At 40.8% G+C, this 21,755-nt stretch overlaps 1 protein-coding gene across 1 annotated transcript in view; it reads left to right on the top strand.

Annotated features, from left to right (window-relative positions):
• LOC124719034 (chondroadherin-like protein) overlaps positions 1 to 21,755 on the top strand; it is a 174,832-nt gene that overhangs the window by 98,763 nt on the left and 54,314 nt on the right. Inside the window, exons 8-11 of the mRNA XM_047244702.1 lie at positions 1,741 to 1,867; positions 3,539 to 3,746; positions 12,094 to 12,261; positions 19,710 to 20,042. Coding sequence (XP_047100658.1) covers positions 1,741 to 1,867; positions 3,539 to 3,746; positions 12,094 to 12,261; positions 19,710 to 20,042 — 836 coding nt within the window. The remainder of the gene's footprint in view (positions 1 to 1,740; positions 1,868 to 3,538; positions 3,747 to 12,093; positions 12,262 to 19,709; positions 20,043 to 21,755) is intronic.

The following is a 21,755-nucleotide window of genomic DNA, read 5'->3' as shown; positions in this document are numbered from 1 at the left end:
TTTTTTCCCCCTAAGGTAAGTCTTTCCACTCCCGGGATTGGAATGATCCTTACCCTCTCCCTTAAAACCCACTTCCTTTCGTCTTCCCCTCTCCTTCCCTCTTTCCTGATGAGGCAACAGTTTGTTGCGAAAGCTTGAATTTTGTGTGTATGTTTGTGTTTGTTTGTGTGTCTATCGACCTGCCAGCGCTTTCGTTCAGTAAGTCAACTCATCTTTGTTTTTATATATAATTTTTCCCACGTGGAATGTTTCCTTCTATTATATTGATAACATTCTTTGGATACAATGAAATATCGAGGCTACATTTCATTTATAAAACATACAAAAATAAAATACATTGGAGTATGATTTTCTTCCCTCATTATAGTCGATAAACTTTTCTTTGCAGTAAAATACACCAGGATTACTGGTAAAATTTGTTACTTATGATTTAAGACAAAACTGGTCAGATACATAACATATCTTACTTTATGTATTTTGAGATTGCCAATTTTTATGTGATGGATCTGACCGGTTTTGTCTTAAATCATAAGTAACAAATTTTACCAGTAATCCTGGTGTATTTTACTGCAAAGAAAAGTTTATCGACTATAATGAGGGAAGAAAAGCATACTCCAATGTATTTTATTTTTGTATGTTTTATAAATGAAATGTAGCCTCGATATTTCATTGTATCTGAAGAATGTGATTTATTGTATCCATCTACTTCAACAGTTATTCGTAGAACCATACAGTTATTTGAGACACTTACCGAAAACATTTTAAACAATTTTGATGGAATAGTATACATATTTACTTAGTCCTGTTTGCTATCATAGAGCCTGGTTGAAGGATGCATCCTGTATTTGTGCAGAGGTATTGTGATGTTTTGTCAGAATTTGTGGTGCTACACAATGAATTGGATTGCTGGCTAGCATTTTTCACCATTCATATTTGTAAAATTTACATGCATACAAAGTATTTTATATCAGAGCTCTGTCTTCATCTCGTTTATGAGCACTTAAGTCAATGTGAGAGCTTATTAACAGATAACACATGTATTATCCTCTATTATGTTATAAATAAATATTCCCATCCTATCCTACTGCCCACTACAATCATAGCACAATTTAGTAAGCTGTATGATGTTGACAGATGAAAAGACTTTACGATATAAAGCTTATAAGTTGTATCCTTGGTATGCACTATCTTTGCTACGTGCACAGGCAGTATCTTTAGTAAATGTATTTTCACGCCAACTGACTTAGCTCCACATGTCGTCAGTGCGCCTGAACTTGTATGTGTGATAGATTATTAGAGCGATGGTAATATTGACAGTTCAGTATATATTTAACAACATATTACGATGTATTAAGTGTCGTACTCATCAGGTCTTGTGGGAGTCTCACAGTCAAAAGGCTGCATTTTGATGATGACATGTACTCATGTCAGATAGTTTTATATTCTGACAGAATGTAAGTAATGTGCATTTATCTCCGATTTTTATAATTGAGCTACTTTCTTAATGAAATGTTTGCTTAATTATGTATATACACTCTGTACTTCACTTTTGTATTTTTGTGTTTAGGTAACTTTTGCAGTTTACTTGAAAATGGCCATAAGGCCGAAATCGCAATAGTAACAATAAATATTTTATATGGTCAATGGCGACTATGATGTCTTTTAAGAAATATTATATGACTGTGAATACCAACCGTGAGAAGTTAAACACATCTACCTGTTTGTCATTTTCTATAACAGGGGGCGCGGCGCTGTCAGGCGTGGGGGCGACACTGTCGCGGCTGCGCCTGTCGGACAACCGGCTGTCGGCACTCCAGGGCCCGCTGCACCTGCCCCAGCTTAGGCTGCTGGACATCTCCGCCAACAGGTGGGTGTCTGCCTCTAGTCAACTCTACAGTCTCCCGTCTGAGCTAGTTGCCACTGTCGTGGCTGGACAAACTGAGACAGGTACGATGTGGGTGGACGACGTAAGTATGTGGTCAGCTGAGCTGGTGGCGACAGGGTGCACTGTACTCTTAGGCAAAGTAAAGGTAGCACGATCTGGTGACCAGCAGTAAGTGTGCATTGCACCATCCTTGTGACACCGTATAACGTTACTGCAACCGTAACTAGGGAGAGTTATCTTTGTTTCAATAAAGTTTGACAGACTCGTGTGCCGCAACAGAAACATTATAGGCCTTTAGACACAACACTCTTAATCAGATGGCATTGTGGTAGCTCAGAGGTGATATAAAAGCCAGACATATCCGAGAGAAGTCAGTCAGTAATCACAAGCAGGGCAGAGGGGTAAGACACTCACCCCCCAGGAAAATACTTGTACTTGTAGAGTGTGAACTTTATTTCACTTACATGTGTCCTTCTAGCAATTTTCTCTGCTGTTAGTGTATATCTGATCTCTATCATGAAAAAGTATGAGTGTCTTGGACATACAGGAATAGACACCTAATGGAACCCTGTCCTGCCTACAATTGAAATATTATTAATTATATTTTTTAATGAAAGCATATTTAGACTTGGTTAAAGCCAACTGCAGGGTATGGAATCTAGAACAATTTTTGATAACACTGGAAATCATGCAAAGTTGTTATTTGAGACCAGTACACATATTTTTATTTGACGCAATAGTTGTTGCTCATTGATGTGGAAACTAAACAGGGTACGTTATCAGTGCGCACTGGAAATCATGCAAAGTTGTTATTTGAGAACAGTACACATATTTTCATTCAACGCAATAGTTGTTGCTGCTGTAGTTGTTGCTCATTGCTCTGGAAAGTAAACAGGGTATGATATCAGTGCGAGGTTTCCAGAATCTTAAGGTCTTCAAAAACAATATGTTAATCTTGTTCCTGCTGTCACTATTGTGCAAAATTTCTTCCTTCAATACTGAATTTCTGTCATGTAATCCAAATGTAAACGGGTATAAAATGTAAGTTCTTTGAAATCAAAAACCAGTTTGAGTCACTTAGCATGTATTATTCACATTTGAATAGCTACAAATCAGTTTTTTCACACTTATGAAACACTAAGAATACATCCCACAACTGTACATCAGAAGCGCATTACATTTCGGCTTCTCTCCATCACAGCTCACATCTGACTCTCTTCTTCTACTACGACTATGACTACTACTTCTACTACTAGCCAAAGAAAACATAAATGGAAGATGCATAAGCATTAGATCGACAGTCATTAAATTATAGAACCCAAAATTCAAAATAAGTCAGTGAATTCACATCGAGAAAATATACATTACTAGTGTCACAAATTATTTACAGGGCAAAAGCTGTATCATGTTGTATGATTGATTACATCTGTATCACCTACTACTGTACTCCAGAATCATACATGTGTAGTCTCGTTGCAGCAAGGGTGAACTTTCTGCATTTTCTTCTTGTTTTCTCGATTTGGTGCATACTTCTTCATTTTCTCATGCTTAATAGTTCTGTCTGGAAGGGTCTATAGGTCAGACACCTCTAATGATACCAGCAGAGTCTACTACGACGTGCTGTTGACAGGCGTGTTGCACGTATGTCGACAGGCTGACGGAGGTGCCACCCCTGTCCAACCTGACGTCGCTGCTGCACCTCAACCTCAGCTCCAACCCCCAGCTGGGGCCAGCACTCGGGGGCAGTGCGCTGCGCAGCTTGCACCAGCTGCAGGTGCTCGACCTGTCATCCGTGGGGCTGAAGCACGTCACTCCGGCACTGCTCGAGCCCTGTCCCAACCTGCGGACCGTCAGTCTCAAGGTAAGAATGCAGATCGGTATCTCTCTTCTCTTCCTCGTCCCTGTCTAAACGTCCACTCTAGTGCTACTGAAGCCGTGTCCCATCTCGAGGACCGCGAATCTCAGTGGTAGGCCACATTCTCTGCATTTCATGCTCGACCAGTTCTAGATCTCCATGCTGTAAGGAGCATGTCCATCACTCCAATACTGCTGGAGTGGTATCCCAATCTGTGGACTGCTTCACGGTAAGAGCTCACTACCTCCCACCCTTACTAGTTCACACCTCGATGTGTCCACTGCACGGAACTACTCAGCTCTGGTTTCTCCTGGCTCTCACACATTCTCTTCCTCAGCGCTCGGTCCGTGCTGAGGGAAACGACATCACTCAGGTACTAGTGGAGCCCTGTCCTTATCTGATGACTATCAATCTGAAGGTGAGACCGCAATCGTCCTTCTATTGCATGACCAGTCGAGGTCAGTCTACCCAGAGGCTCAGTTACATTGGATCACTGCCACTATAGACCTATCCCATCTGCCAACTCTCGGTCTCCAGGTGAAGGTAAAGTCTGTTCCTTTCTTCCTGTTCCTTGTCTAGACACATTCTGCACAGAACTTAAAACGTCACTCAGCATCTCCAGCCCTGCCCCAGTAAAAGGCCTCTCTCACTCTCTCTCTCTCTCTCTCACTCTCTCTCTCTCTCATGATGACACCCCAGTGACCCCTTCACTTTTAATCAGGTAAGTATACTAAAAAATGTAAAATGGGGAGGTTGAAGTTAGATATAGTGGTAATTGGCAAAGTGCTGTCCATCCGGAAGAATGGCACTTTCGGTCCAATGATTATGTGACGTTCGCCTGCTTTTTTTTTTTTCTTCATTTGTTGTCCTTGGTGTCGACGTACTGCATTGCTATACTGGCTGAAAAATGGAGGGTTGGAAGTACTTTAAATGATGTAGCCGACAGGTGCACATTTGCGTTTCACAGTTGTTTACTTTCACTGTTCACAACCCTCCATATACACATTTAATATGGCCAGTGTACTATTGTTTAACTTTTGATACGCCTCATTAATAGTTTGCAGCCAAACTTCCACATACTGCTACAATAATTTACTATTGAACACCTATGAGCAGTAAAAACCTAACCACATAATTCTTAAAGAATAATAATGTACATATGAAACACACTGTCATTGCTGTCGATCTAACCAATACAGGTTCCTCGTCTGAAACTCAACCCTGGACTAACTGTCTTGTGACCAAAAATTGGCCCTTTATATATCCTCACAATAACAGGCACTGAAACCGCACATTGTTCAAAGTAAAATTTACAGAAATTACAATTAAAACTTAACTCATTAAATTAACTGAATACACCAAAAAATTGGTTCTTTTTAACACTTTCTTCTACTGCGAGAGTTAGACCAAATTATTTGTTTAAATCATGACATTAACATATATAGTTACACAAACAATACTTTTGACAAAACTGATAATTACTTTGGAATTAATTAAGAGCTGGCTTTGCTAACATGTTTTCAAATAGAACCAAATAAATATTTAAAGAATACTATTACTTGTTCCTCCAAATGTTTATAGTTAGTACAGAATTTGTATTTGTTTATATGTTTACAATAGAATTTAAGTTACGAAACAATTACTGATTTCACCCTATAACAAAATATACTAACTAGAAATACTCAAAATAAATTAGAAAAACAATTACATGCATAAAACTAAGCACAAAATTAGATCTGGTGTTATATTCTTTAAAACTGAGGGCCAACCTTTGTCTTTAATGAAAATGCAAATTATTCTCACGTATGTTAATGGTAATTATTTAAAAGTGAAAAAACAAATTTAAGAAAGCACATGTAAAAACAAGAGAGGAAGTAAAAATATCCCAACTTGCTTCGTCATGATTACAAGATTGTAAATACATAATCCAATAGAGATAATGGAGCAGTAGATATAGTAATGAATTAGCAAGTAGGAGTATGAGTAAGCTTCTATCAACAGCACAGTGAATGGATTATCATAGCCAAGATAGAAACAAAGCCAGAACCCACTCCAATCATACAAGTACTCTTCAGATGGTGAAGAATGTGAAAGAATTTATGATGAGAGAAAAGAATTTATTTGATACTTCAGAGAGATGAAAATGATATTGTGGTGGGACACTTGAATTTATTAATAGGAAAAGGACGAGAAGGAGTGGTAAACAATGATTGCAATTTCAGAAAAATTCATTGATTTATTCAAGAGAAAGATGTTGACAAATTGAGCAAGTCAGTAATGCTTTGGTCCACCTCTGCCCCTTATCCAAGCAGCTATTCAGTTATTTACCTTGGCATTGGTTGACAGAGTTGTTATATGTTCTTATGAGGGATCCTGCCAAATTCTGTCCAACTGGCACATTAGGTAGTTAGGATCCTGAGCTGATTGGAGGGCCCCGCATATAATGCTCCAAATGTTCTCAACCGAGTAGAGATGCGGCGGCCTTGCTGGCCGAGGTAACATTTGGTAACCACAAAGACGAGCAGTAGAAACTCTCACTGATTGCGGGCGGGCATTACCTTTCTGGATGATTTGGCAGGAAGGGCAACAAAACGGGGCATATATTGTTGACGTACCACTTTGCTGGAAGGTCACTGTGGATAATGCCTTCGGGAGTCCTGCTATGAAATAAAATGGCACCCCAAACTATTACTCTCAGTTTTCAGGCAGTGTGGCGGGTGGCTGTCAGGTTGGTATCCCGCCACTGTCCAGGGCATCAGGCCACTGTCACCTGGGCCTGAGATCTCCTTGACTGGAGTAGAACAGTCTTCAGTGATGAGTCCCACCTCAAAATGAGCCCCAAAGACAAGAGAAAACGTGTCCGGAGATGTTCCAAAAGCTTACATTTCAGCAAGATAACGTGCACCCACACATGACGATAGTTTCCACTGCTTGTCTTCGTGCTTGTCAAATCCTGCCCGGGCGAAAAGGTTGCCGGATCTGCCCTCAATTAAGAACTTTTGGAGCATTAGGGACAGGGCCCTCCAACCAGCTTGGGATTTTTACTATATAACATGCCAATTGGACATACTTTGGCACAATGTCCCTCAGAAGAATATATAACACAATGATCAATTAATGCCAAGCCAAATAACTGCTTGCATGGACCAACATGTCACTGACTTTATCAATTTGTGAGGCAGCTCCTTTAGAATAAATCATCAAATTTTTCTGAAATTGTTTGTCTGTACATGTAGATCACATCTACTGATATCTGTACTATTCAGATTATTCCTTCATGGTGCATTCACAACTCCCCCCCCCCCTTCCCCCCCCCCCTCCCCCCCGTTAGAGTGTAGTACAAAAACATGTTCTAGGGATTAGGAATGAAAGAGGAACTCAAACAGACGTTTCTTTATCCTATATAAATATTCAATCACTTCTCAGGCAGTGCATCATGCTTCCAGATGGATTTGCATGGCTCACAGACATCCTCTCCTTGACATCTGAAAGTATGCCCTATACTCTGCATGCAACCAGTTGTATTGTTGTAGTAGCTTCATTGCCACTTGCGCAATTTCCATAATTTTAGCTCTAGTTTGATTGATATTTCCTCCAGTAATTTCCACTACCTTTGTATACAATTACCTTTGCAAAGATAGTAAAGAGAACCCACGTACAGGACAGTAATATCTGATGGACACACATCTGCATTACTAATAGTGTATTCACAGTTGCAGTGTGCCAGTTTTTGTGCAGCGTTTCTTGGCTGTTGTTCTGAATTTGTGCACAATGCTTTTGGCAGCAACTTTCAGTTTCGTGGCAGCTTAAAATACCTGGTGTAGTCTGTTGTAACCCCTAGCTACTTTGGAGTTGCACAGAGTTCAAATGTTATTCCTTCCCAGGAGGACATTTAAACTCAACTTTGGGTTCCCCATTTCCAAGGTGAAATTTGAGGCAGTACAGGAGAAGTTCCTGACAGCTCCAGACACCCTCTATATTATAAGAGAAGAGGAACCATAGCTAAAGCCACATTTTCCTAGCTGTAGGAATTTCCCATAATGTGTTACATAAAATGCATTCGAGACCGCACTCCCCACTCCTCAGGCAATGCAAATGTGCCAGAGCACTTTCCTATGGTGTAGACAATTTGATGCCGCTGTGGGCTCTACCTGCAGGGAGTGCTTGCATGCTTCAGGAGAAGTTGTCGCGCATGTTGAAATGATTTGCTCAGTTGGACAAGTGGGAAAGGATTCACTGAACAGCAGCAAACTACTGGGCGAGAGCTGCAGGATTTGTTTCATGAGCAGAGTCAGCAATTGAGTAACTAATTCTTCATTGTTTCACGAGCAGAGTCAGCAATAGAGTAGCTAATTCTTCACTGTTTCATGAACAGAGACAGCAACAGAGTAACTAATTCTTCAGATTTAATTATTGAAACATTCACCAGAAACGTCAGTTTGTCACTTCTCTGCCTCAGAATATGAGCATGTTATCACGTTGTATCCAAACAGCATATTTGGTGGAACATGGCTGATGCCAAGCAGAAAAGCCAAATGAAACGAGACGTAATTTTGGCAGAAAAAAGAAGATCCATGAAGAAAACAACTAAAGTCTTTATTATGTCCATTGTAATACATATGTATATATAAAAAAGATGATGTAACTTACCAAACAAGCAAGTGCTGGTAGAGAGACACAACAAAAAACACACACACAAATTTCAAGCTTTCTCAACACAAGGTTGCTTCATGAGGAAAGAGGGAAGCAGAGGGAAAGACGAAAGGATGTGGGTTTTAAGGGAGCGGAAAGACTTACCTTAGGGGGAAAAAAGGACAGGTATGCACTCACAGCACACACACACACATTATCCATCCACACATACAGGGTGTTACAGAAGGGTACGGCCAAACTTTCAGGAAACATTCCTCACACACAAACAAAGGAAAGATGTTATGTGGACATGTGTCCAGAAACACTTAATTTCCATGTCAGAGCTCATTTTAGTTTCGTCAGTATGTACTGTACTTCCTCGATTCACCGCCAGTTGGCCCAATTGAAAGAAGGTAATGTTGACTTCGGTGCTTGTGTTGACATGCGACTCATTGCTCTACAGTACTAGCATCAAGCACATCAGTACGTAGCATCAACAGGTTAGTGTTCATCACGAGCGTGGTTTTGCAGTCAGTGCAAAGTTTACAAATGCGGAGTTGGCAGATGCCCATTTGACGTATGGATTAGCAGGGGGCAATAGCCGTGGCGTGGTACGTTTGTATCGAGACAGATTTCCAGAACGAGGGTGTCCCGACAGGAGGACGTTCAAAGCAATTGATCGGCATCTTAGGGAGCATGGAACATTCCAGCCTATGACTGGGGAAGACCTTGAACGACGAGGACACCTGCAATGGACGAGGCAATTCTTTGTGCAGTTGACGATAACCCTAATGTCAGCGTCAGAGAAGTTGCTGTTGTACAAGGTAACGTTGACCACGTCACTGTATGGAGAGTGCTATGGGAGAACTAGTTGTTTCCATACCGTGTACAGTGTGTGCAGGCACTATCAGCAGCCGATTGGCCTCCACGGGTACACTTCTGCGAATGGTCCATCTGACAATGTGTCAATCTTCATTTCAGTGCAAATGTTCTCTTTACGGTTGAGGCTTCATTCCAACGTGATCAAATTGTAAATTTTCACAATCAACGTGTGTGGGCTGATGAGAATCTGCAACGCAATTGTGCAGTCACATCATCAACACAGATTTTCTGTGAACGTTTGGGCAAGCATTGTTGGTGATGTCTCGATTGGGCCCCATGTTCTTCCACCTACGCTCAATGGAGCACGTTATCATGATTTCATACAGGATACTCTACCTGTGCTGCTAGAACATGTGCCTTTACAAGTATGACACGTGTGGTTCATGCATTATGGAGCTCCTGCACATTTCAGTCAAAGTGTTTGTACACTTCTCAACAACAGATTCGGTGACCGATGGATTGGTAGAGGCGGACGAATTCCGTGGCCTCCATGCTCTCCTGACCTCAACCCTCATTTATGGGGGCATTTGAAAGCTCTTGTCTCCGCAACCCCGGTACCTTATGTAGAGACTCTTCGTGCTTGCATTGTGGACGCCTGTGATACAATACGCCATTCTCCAGGGCTGCATCAGCTCATCAGGGATTCCATGCAACAGAGGGTGGATGCATGTATCCTCGCTAACGGAGGACATGTTGAACATTTCCTGTAACAAAGTGTTTGAAGTCACGCTGGTACGTTCTGTTGCTGTGTGTTTCCATTCCATTCCATTTGAAGAGAAGTAATAAAATGAGCTCTAACATGGAAAGTAAGCATTTTTGGACAGATGTCCACATAACATATTTTCTTTCTTTGTGTGTGAGGAATGTTTCCTGAAGGTTTGGCCGTACCTTTTTGTAACACCCTGTATACAGACACAGGCAGACATATGTAAATGCAAAGAGGTTGGGCAGAGATGTCAGTTGAGGTGGAAGTACAGAGGCACAGATGTTGTTGAGTGACAGGTGATGTACAAGGGGTGGCAACTTGAAAATAGCGGAGGTTGAGGCCTGGTGGGTAACAGGAAGAGAGATTATATTGAAGGGCAAGTTACCATCTCCAAAGTTCTGATAGGTTGGCGTCAGTGTGAAGTATCCAGATAACCTGGACAGTGTAACACTGTGCCAAGATGTGCTGGCCGTGCACCAAGGCATGTTTAGCCACAGGGTGATCCTCATTACCAACAAACACTGTCTGCCTGTGTCCATTCATGCGAATGGACAGTTTGTTGCTGGTCATTCCCACATAGAAGGCTTCACAGTGTAGGCATGTCAGTTGGTAAATCACGTGGGTGCTTTCACACGTGGCTCTGCCTTTGATCGTGTACATCTTCCGGGTTACAGGACTGGAGTAGGTGGTGGTGGGAGGGTGCACGGGACAGGTTTTACACCGGGGGCATTTACAAGGGTAGGAGCCAGAGGGTAGGGAAGGTGGTTTGGGGATTTCATTGGGATGAACTAAGAGGTTACGAAGGTTAGGTGGATGGCGGAAAGACACTCTTGGTGGAGTGGGGAGGATTTCATGAAGGATGGATCTCATTTCAGGGCAGGATTTGAGGAAGTCGTATCCCTGCTGGAGAGCCACATCCAGAGTCTGATCCAGTTCCGGAAAGTATCCTGTCACAAGTGGGGCACTGTTGGGGTTCTTCTGTGGGAGGTTCTGGGTTTGAGGGGATGAGGAAGTGGCTCTGGCTATTTGCTTCTGTACCAGGTCGGGAGGGTAATTGTGGGATGCGAAAGCTGTTTTCAGGTTGTTTGTGTAATGGTTCAGGGATTCAGGAATGGAGCAGATTCGTTTGCCACATATGTAAATATATTTGTACTGATTCCTTAACCATAGTTTAATGAGTTGGATGTTGTTATTGTGGCCAGTACTGTGAACAACTCTTCTCGAGTACTCGTCCCAGTGATATACAGTCCTCATCCTCCCAAATTTTCGTTTACTTTCAGAGTGCTAAATAGAGTCGAGCACTCTGCTGCATATTTTGCCTTTGCCATCACTACTGCTACTCTGGTACCACGCTGACCCACTCCTAGCAAATGTTCTGCAGAGCACATTGGAACCTGTGTTGTCCCAGTGAACCACACCACAGTCCTGTCATCTAGGACAACCTGTAGCACACACCGACTTCCAACAAACTGTAAAACTAATTCAAACCTTTTGAAAACTTTTTCTCGCTTTCACTCCGCAACCAAAAAAATGTTAAGGGAAAATGTTTGTTGCTTACTATATTTCAGATGCTGGTCTGGTAAAATTTCTGCTTCAGATATGAGATTTTAATATATTACTTTGCTATTACTGACTCTACTGGCCATAAAATTTGCAGATGTTATCAACATATACTACTGATGCCAACTATAAAATTATTTTGTTGTATGACAGGTAACTTAGGAGATATGGCATGATAAGAATTGAGTAGCAAAAAAAAAAAAAAAAAAACTTTTCTTAAAAGCTTAAATATTTCTCTATTTCAGTATCACAAAATTTTCATTGAATTAAAAGGTATCAGAAGGCAAAAATTTTCATTGAATTAAAAGGTGTCAGAAGGTAGTTGTGGTATCACTCTATCATATGCAATCACCAACAATTACCAAATTATAAAACACACCTCTTCATTTTTTACATTCTGATGTGCAGGTTCCTGTGGCCTGCATCGGACAGTCGAGGACACGAGCCTAATCCACAACATGCTGTGACACATTTCTGTACCTATGAAAATGTAGCTGAACTGAACCCGCTGGAAATCCAAATGTGTGTGAAGTTGTTAACCCGCTGACTGCTGATCTGTGTTGTGTGTTCCAGGGCAACCAGCTGCAGGAGGTGCCCGAGGGAGCATTTGCGGCACTGCGCAACCTCACCACACTGGACCTGTCTGAGAACGCCATCCTCAACGTGCGGGCCAGCGCTTTTTCCGGGCTGTCGTCACTCCGGGTGCTGCGCCTCCAGGGCAACAGGATCTCCGCCTTCAAGGTGGGCCCAGTGTATTATAAGGCACGGGTACTACAGTTAGTGCGCAGGGTCAGCCGAGTTCCATAGACGGTACTGTCCCGTATCAACTGAAACACAGGCGGAAATGGAAAATGTTGCACCGTGAAACACCGATGCTATATTTATCAAATTTGGTGGAGACCTTCATAATGTAACAGTAGTAAATGATTAACCTTCTGTTCCATTTGGAACTGTTGTCCATCATCAAAATCAGTATGAGGTATTGTAAATAGGAGACTTTCCTAGCGCACACGCTTTAATGGTCGCCTGGTCGTAGTTGTTGCTAATTGCTATAATCACACTATTTCACTCCCATTTACGGAGCTTGTTAGCACTTGATGTTAGGTTGGCGCCATTAAAATGCATTGTGGTAATCGCTGCTGCTTGCTGGATTGCTGCTGTGTCTCAATGCTGATGCTGGCTCTAAATCTGGTTGTCTAGGGTTAAAAACATGAGGTCCCATGTTTTTTATGTGCTTTTGATGATGAAGAACGAGCGAAACCAACAAATATGTAAACTTCAAATATTTATTACTCTGGTGGCCATCTTAGTTCCACTGTCCACCAAAGACCATGACACAACACAAAGTAGTACTTCCTTTACATGTTCTTTGCATTGTTTATCCAGCTCAAACAATAACACACAAACACACTTTACCAAAGTGACATTCCGACTGCGCCCCTGACCCTTCTTGCTGCTTGTATTTATAAGATTGTCAAAGAACTACTAAAAAGCGATATAGTTTATAAGTCACATGTACATCTGTTATCGTAATTTGTGCAGAAAAGTTATTAATTTACAGCAAGTGACATAATTTAACATGTTATTAAAATGACAGACAGATTTGTTGACTTGACGGAATAATTCTTTGTTATAAAAAGGCAGTTTTTTAGAAGTTTGTCAATTGACTTCTCTAATTTGCATAAATAAGTAAATAACATGAATTATTAAGAATTACATTGGTTTTCATCTAAAATAGGAGTGATTACTTGAATACTGAGTGAAAACGCTCCTAGTGAACAAATAGGTTTCACTGGGTGATTTTTATTTAAGGAGATCCATAATACCGAAGTTGGCCAGTATTTTTCGTACTTCGTATTAATTATTTAAGATGAACTTAGTGTTTTTACATGATGACATTTGCTGTATCAGTGATCAAGTGGAATTAACTTTTGTGTGGGTCAGTTATTCAGTATAATTTAATGGGTTGACTGTTTATGGAGACATGTTATGCAATCATTGTTAACATACACAATAACTTTTCTATAATCATAAATACTCGTTAAACTGGTTGAATTTGGAGGGTATCGCATACTTCGGTAAAGTAAAGCCTTTAATATGTTCCGTTACAACACACACACTCACATAGAGAGACCCAAAGATAAGTTATGTTGAGCCTTACAATGGAAGAGATACGAAATATTTGGTCAATTTAAAAGCAAAGTACAGATTCGGACTGTCGGACTGTAAGGGAGATGACAAATCAAATCACTGTTTACAGAGTAAATTTTTCACTGTCCAGTGGCATGGGCTTACATGTAACTTCCTAGTAGATTAAAACTGCGTTTCATACCTGGACTTGAACCTGGGACCTCTCGCGGGCAGGAGACGTGGCTTAGTCAGAGCCTGGGAGATTGTTTCCAGAATAGAGAACGAAAAAAACTCATTCCAGAAACATTTCCCCAGGTTGTGGAAAAGGCATGTCTCTGGAAAATACTAGAGCATGTGGCTTATTCTCCAGACTTGGCTCCATCCGATTATCATCTATTTGCATCGCTGGTACACTCACTGAATAATGCTTCAATTTGTATGAAAATGTACAAAAACGGCTAGCTGACTGGGTCGCTTCAAAAGAAGAGCAGTTTTTTTGGTGTGGCATTCGTACCCTACCAGAGATGTGGGAGATTATTTTGGATAAAATATTGTTTATCATTTTCAGACAACAGACGTGTAATTATTGCAACCAAATTCTGGTTTCATACTTCTACACCTGGTATACAGGAGAGCTTTAAGTGAAGTTCGGAAGCTAGAGGATGAGCCACTGGCGGAAATACAGCTGTGAGGGTAGTGGGTCGCGATTAATGCTCGGGAAGCTCGATTGCCGGAGCTCTTGCCTGCAAAAGGTTCCAGGTTCGAGTCCAGGTCTGAAACTCAGTTTTAATCTAACAGGAAGTTTCAAGTGTCTGTAATCACGGGTTGATTATGTATGTAATTAATGAGCTGTTAAATCTTGTAGAAAATTTTCACCCTTATAACTAATTTTCACAGCAGTTCTGAACCAACCCAACATTCCCAGGATATAGCACCACCAGATGAGACAGTTTGCATAATTTTCAGTTTTCTGGAAGCGACATTAGCAAAATAGTGCCGATATGGCAGTGTGCTGTACAGGAAGACTTTAGCTGTTACGTTCGTACTTGGTCCGCAGACACAGTTTTGTGGAGGGAGACCTTATTTCTTGGGCTGAGGGAGAGTGGGGGAGAGATGACCAGGGGTGTCCCCACATCTCTATCTGAACTGCCCCAGGAATGACTGTGCAACCTCTCGGGTCAGGTTGACACCGTAGAATTTTTTCTGGATTACCCGCACTGCTTTGTCGCCACTGATGTAATAAAACCGAGGGACACATACTGTAGAGACCCACTCGGAAGCAGCATCTAGACACAGTCCATCGATTATAATACATTGGAAGATTAACGTGTAAGTCAGCTACCATTTGTAGTCCCACCATGCACTGGACTTCATTGCTTTGAAGCCAGGCTCACATTTTAAATAAGTCATTAAAGTCTGAGTACGTTTTGAGAAGATGCACACTAGGGTAGTGACTGTGACGACAGCACGTGCTCGTTCCCGGTTCTTCGAGCAGTAGTCCGACTATACTTCAGTGCATCTGTGGTAAGCAACATGCTAATGTGTCCTCATTCCTCATCTCAGTCACTTGTATGGCTCATTAATTGTTTGCACATTTCCCCTCGATTGGTTCTCCCTCACTACCTTGAGTATTTTTATCTAAATACTGGATGAACTCCCAATGTTATTTCCTCGTGTAATTTGTGTATTCTTTTTCCATGGATAGCTTTGTTGTGCCTGTACTTTCTCAGAATTGTGATTTCATGGCTTCTCCCAAAGACTGTCTGTCTTGGTATTAAGACTAAAACACTGATTTTAATTCAATTGCAGTATCTCTGTTGCTTCCCTGTTCCAATTAATTTTATCATGCCTTAACTGAAACACCTGTTTTATTTGCAAACCCAATGCTGAATGTTCAAGGGGACAGTCAGTTTTGAAGGTAGGCTGTAATTGACCTGTACAATAATAGAAAGAAGTGATAGAGTTGCAGGTGCACTTGTGATCGACCATACTCCGCCTTTCCATTTAATTAATTTTGTCTCAGTTGGTGATAAACTGACAATTTAATTCTATTCAAGACTTGACAGAACTGTATCATGCTGATCACCTGTTATTCAGGTGCTACAGTGTCACCTCCACAGGCACAATTATATTCTCGTATTCATTGGACTGTAGAAGCCTCCGAATATCTCGAGGAATTTCTTGCAATATGTAGAATGTGCTTTTGATTGATTGATTTCTTTATTAATCCATGTAACAATTTACATTGTGTGGATTTTGTCAGCATATACAATATAATATATGTACAATGTATACACATAAAATTAATATTTACACACATTTTGAAAGTATCTTACAATAGTTTTATATCCTTATGTAATTTTCTTATAGTTTATTTCCTCATGTATTACAATGCAGGCTACTTTAATTACGGTACATTTTTTAATTCAGGTACTCCGTTACTGCATAATAACTTTTATTCAATAAAAATTTTTTTAGTTTTGTTTTGAACTGTCCAATTGTATCAATATCTTTTATATTTTTGAGTAATTTATTATATAGTTTAATGGTATTGTACAACAAGCTCTGCTGAGTTTTAACTTTATTTTTCCTCTCTAGATGCAGATTGTATTGGTTTCTAGTTTCATAGCTGTGTACTAAAGAATTTTTAACATAACAGTCAATATTTTTTTTACATACATAATACTTTGAAAAATGTATTCACAGAGGACAGTTAGGATTTCCAGGTTTGGAAATGTTCAAGGCAGTGAGCCCTACTGCCACTCCTGGTTATTATACGAATTCCTCTTTTCTGTAATTTGAAAACTATTTGAATATTTTTACTGTTGACTCCCCAAAATATTCCATAGGTTATTCCATAGGTAATAACAGAGTGGATATAAGAAAAATATACAGACCTGACACATGTAGTATCACACACTGCAGTCAGAATTCTAAGAGCATAGCATGCTGTTAGTAAGTATTTTAATATGTTCTTCCCACTTTAACTGACTGTCAACATACCAAGAAATTTTGTGTAGTCTACACATTCTATAGTTTCATCGTTTAACTTAAAGTTGTTATAGTGTGGTTTTTTGCAGACATAGAAGTTAACAGCATTTGTTTTTTTTTTTTTTTTAATTTAGTGTTAGTTTATTATTGGATGCCCACTCATGTACAATGTTTAGTGTTTGTTCGGCTTTTTCTTTCATTGTATCTGGTGATTTGTCACTGATTAGGACATTTGAGTCATCTGCAAACAATATTGTTTGTCCATGCCTCATGCTCTCTGGGAAGTCATTTATATAAATGAGGAATAGTATTGGGCCAAGGTCACTACCCTGTGGGACACCTATATTTACATAATTTGGGTCTTAAGTGTAGTTGAGTCAGTCCATGAGGGCTGCTGGCTGTACGCCATCAAATCCTAGACAGTCTGTGTGGATGGCAATTTGGGGAACTGGACAGGCCAGTAAGAGGTCCATTTATTCCTTGAGACATAAGTAGCGTGATCTGCAATGCATTACCCTGCTGGAATATGACATTCTGTACACTGGTCATGATGAATATGACAAAAACAAGAGTTCTGAAACCAATTCCATAACTTCACTGCTGTAACTTCATGACATTACAGTTTGATGGATTTCATTTACATTGCTTCCATTTGCTTCAGCTGTCACACACTGTTTGAGACAAGCTCTAAATTCCTTCAGAGTTATTTTAATTTTGTCCATTGTGCAGAACCACAATCAAAACTTTAATATTAATCTAAATTAAAATCACTTCACTTGCATTTAAAATACTATGAGTTGTAGGCCCTTCATTTATCCATATAATCAGTTTGCTTGTGCATGACTGCACTTGTGCATATATCATATCAGGGAAACCATTGGTGTCTGTACTTATGTTTATTAGGATTATTTGGTCATTCATTGTCCTCTACTCATTTCATTTTTATTGATAAAAGTCAAACTCCATTTGTATTCTCTTCAAAATAAATGTTCACTCAAGCTTTGGCAAATCGATGAGCAGGTGTGTTCATTAGACCAGATTCTCAGGTTGCTGTTGTGTAATGTGGGGAACCTGTCCTGTTCATATTGTAACTATAGAGAACTGTATTTAAGTTAATGAGTATTAGCAATAATATAAGTCATTCAGTTCAAACGCAGTACATTGCACTTGATTTACTTATATGGGGCCTAATTAGTCTCATTGAGCTCAACAACAGACTTGATGCTTAGCCACATAGATAAATTTCTTTCATTAGGTTCATATTGGGAAAAGTATTCATTATTATACTTAGTTTTGTTCAATATTGTCAGTGTTGTTGCCATAACTGCCTGTATTACTTTGGTAGAAGAAAAGCATCTTCTATTGCTTTGTGATTTTTATTTCAATACCCAATACATTTTGAGCTCTAAGGACTCATCTTCATGCACTTATTCAGTTTTTGAAAACAGGTTGCCCCAGTCCTGTTACCAGCAGTTGTTAGATAGCACATAGGTATAGCACATGCAAAACAATTTGCATGCAAGCAAACATTTTTACCTCCACAGCACATCTGCAAAAAAAATGTAGACAAGTCAAAGAATATCTGAACATGATGGAACACATCTGGGACAGTACTGGCCACCAAATCTACGCCCACAAATTACAGGTCATGATGTATGATGTAAAATTTTAGATGGTGCCATTTTAATAGTGCACAAAGTTAATAATTCTGTGAGTTGCTTCTTTAGAATGATCAGAACAAAGGGTATTGCACATTAGATAGAGGATGGTAGATGCAAGGCACAAAAATAATAAAAAATACTCATTCTGCATTCTTATTAATATGTCAAAAGACAAGTGTTGATATCACTTCAGCCAGTTTTCTTCCCCTTGGGTTTTAATTACAGTGGAAACTGGTTTGACACTGCAATGAAAGAAGGACCACACAATTTTCAATTTTAACTGAACTTTAATAAGCATAAAATACTTTTCAGCAGTACAAGAAAAAGATAGACTCACCATAAAGACAGCACATTGAGTTGCAGACAACCACAACGAAAAGACACTTAAAACATTATGTTTTGTCCAAGCCATTCTTCAGAAAAGGAAAGACACCCACAGTCATTCACACAAGCAAGCACACCTCACGCACACACACCCACTATCTCTGACGGATCAATCTGAGCTGCCCGAGATGGGGGTCATGTGTGCGTGTGGTGTGCTAGCTCGTACGAATGAATGTGTGTGTGTTTCCTTTTCTGAAGAAGGTGCTGGCCAAAACCTAAGTGTCTTCTCATTGTGGCCATCTGCAGCGCAATGTGCCTTCTTTACGGTGAGTGTGGGTGTCTATCTTTTCCTTACACTGTCAATATTCCAAGCTGATATTCCATTGTTTAAAATACTTTTTCTGCAGATTCTGAACAGTACTGTCTGGTGTGCACATCTGAACTAAAAAATGACCTGCAGTGAACTTCTGTCAACGGCAACTTGTCTCGCAATCACCACTGCCCAAGCATATACATAATTATAATTAAAATCAATAAACTTAATGTTACAATTTTGAAGAAGTTATGATCACGGAATTCAGTTATTAATCAAATGGGAGACACATAATAAAGAGCAAAACAGATTAGTTTCAGATTTGGAAGATACCAAATTTTAATGATCAAGAATCATCAATCTTTAACTAAACATGTAATTAATGTTTTGATAGCCCTGCTGCAAATTACTGCATAATTAAAAATGTGACAATGTGGAAAACTGGTTGCACTTTTACATATTTGACCAGACGTCACGAGCTGAAATTTCTACAATTGTAACAAAATATGGATCAAGTAGTTTATTAAATGAAGTATCAAGTAATTCAATATGTGCTTCTCACTCTACCACATTACAGTGGGAATTATGTTGCGTCTAAGGCACTTAGCTCCAGAAACCGAGCAAGTACTCGTCAGATCCGTGCCACGCAGAATCACTGCCGTAGTGCGTTCTGAAGGCAGACCGATGTTTTCGCTCGTCTTTTTATTTCTGGAATCTTCACGTGTGCCCCGCTACATATCTGCTCCACCTTAACTGTGTCATCTGTCCAGGGCGAGTTCTTCCGTGGTGCAGAGCCGACTGCACTCGAGGAGCTGGACGTGTCGAGGAACGAGCTGAGCTACGTGTTCCCGTCGGCGCTGAAGAGGACGCACCCACTGCTGCGCGAACTGCGCGCCGCCGACAACAGGCTCAGCTTCTTCCCTGCGGCGGAGCTCATCTCGTCGCTGCAATTCCTCGACACGGTCGACCTCTCCGGCAACAACCTCAAAACTGTCGACGACCTCGACTTCGCGCGCCTGCCCCGTCTACGCAGGCTGCTACTCGCACGTAACGTCATCGAGAGTGTCAGTGAGGCCGCCTTCCACAATTCCACACAGCTGCAGGTGGGCTCTCCGTCAGAGTGGCACAGCTCTTTCCTATCATTTTCATTAAGAGGTAATGCACTGGGTCAAGTCACCTTCAGTGCAAACTAGTTAAAGTTGTACACGAGATGAGCCGGTGCGTCCGGGCCACGTGGCACCGAGCCGAGTCGGGCGGGTTGGGTTGTGTCACCGACTCACTAGGCGCTCAGCGGGCAGTGCGGCACTATGTTTTTGAATTTTTCAAAACTGTTGCATCCTTGAGCCCCCGGTTTGTGATGTACGACTAGCAGTTACAGAGGTCAAGGATCACACTTTATTAATAATTATAGTACAAAGTAATACCTCCAGTTACAGTTACATTTTCAGCAAGTACACCAAGTCCTTACATCCATAAATGAATTTTTTCATCATTACTAACTTTTCTACAGGAATGTGTATATGATGTAAATGCCATATTTTTATATACATAACTAGGACTACTTTGAGTCTTCAGGTCGATACCACAATACCACGTTTTATAGGCTATAACACCAGGTGAGCTCATTCAGTGCACAACTTTTAAATGACTCGCACTAGTTTGCTCTGAACGTACTGCCAGTGTAGTGATATGCTCTTAAGCCATCAGGTACATTTTCTCTGATATTTCGGCAGATATTTGAAATTTCATTTTTGCAATATGTAGCTGGAGTCAGCCCAAACAAATACTGCCCGTCACATCTTTCACATGACAACTAGTGTCAACAGAAAGCACCAGTTTGTTTCCTGTCACGAACAAAATTTTTTTTAAAGCAGAATTTTATGTGCTGATTCAATAGAATGTTCCTAAACTATGAGGTGCTATCCAAAATTTTAAGGATTGGTACTGCCATCTGTTGAAAACCTTACCTTTGCACTAATGGTCACCATCACCCTCGAAGTAGTTCCCATCCGCACGCTCACATCGGTCCCAGCGCTTCTGCCACTGGTCAGACGTTTTCTGGAAGTCCTGTTCTTTGAGGCTGTTTATCACCGTCAGCGATGGTTCTCAAATCCTCTCTAGAGTGTCAAACCGACAGCTTTTCAACTTCTTTGGAATAGCCCAAAGCGCAAGGTGCCAAATCTGGTGAGTACGGTGGGTGGGATACAACCGCCATATTGTTTTTTGCCAAACGGCCCTGGTGAGCAAGGACGTGTCACAGGGCACGTTGTCGTGACGTGGCAGCCAGTTCCCTGGATGCCAAAGTTCGGGCCGTCATCTCCGCACGTTTTCACAGAGCTGTCCCAAAAGTCACAGTAGTATGCGGAATTCACTGTTTGGTTGGGTGGGATGAATTCTTTGTGCACAGTTCCCTCAGTATCAAAGAAAACGATGATCGTGCTCTTCACTTTGCTCTTCACCTGTTTCACTTTTTTGGGTCTCAGAGAGCCCAGGCTCTTCCACTGGGATGATTGTTGCTTTGACTCCGGGTCATAACCGTATGTCTCTGTAACACTTTTCCCGATATTTGCACAGAATTTGATACACATGCGCCGTTCTGTTCCTGGATCCGTCATAAAATTGCTACACACCAAACACAGAGTATTACGGAAATCACTGTGGACACACAACACGTCCTCCCAGCTGAATGCCACTCTGCACACTGACTCATCAGATATGCAGCTCTCACCATCTAGTGGTGCATAGACAACTGCTCCTACTTGCCAGATGGCAGCACCAGTCCCGAAAATTTTGAATTCCTCCTCGTAATTAGTGTG

The sequence above is a fragment of the Schistocerca piceifrons genome, chromosome 10, assembly GCF_021461385.2.
Source record: "Schistocerca piceifrons isolate TAMUIC-IGC-003096 chromosome 10, iqSchPice1.1, whole genome shotgun sequence".
NCBI lineage: Eukaryota > Metazoa > Arthropoda > Insecta > Orthoptera > Acrididae > Schistocerca > Schistocerca piceifrons.
This window is presented reverse-complemented; position numbering and strand designations above follow the sequence as displayed.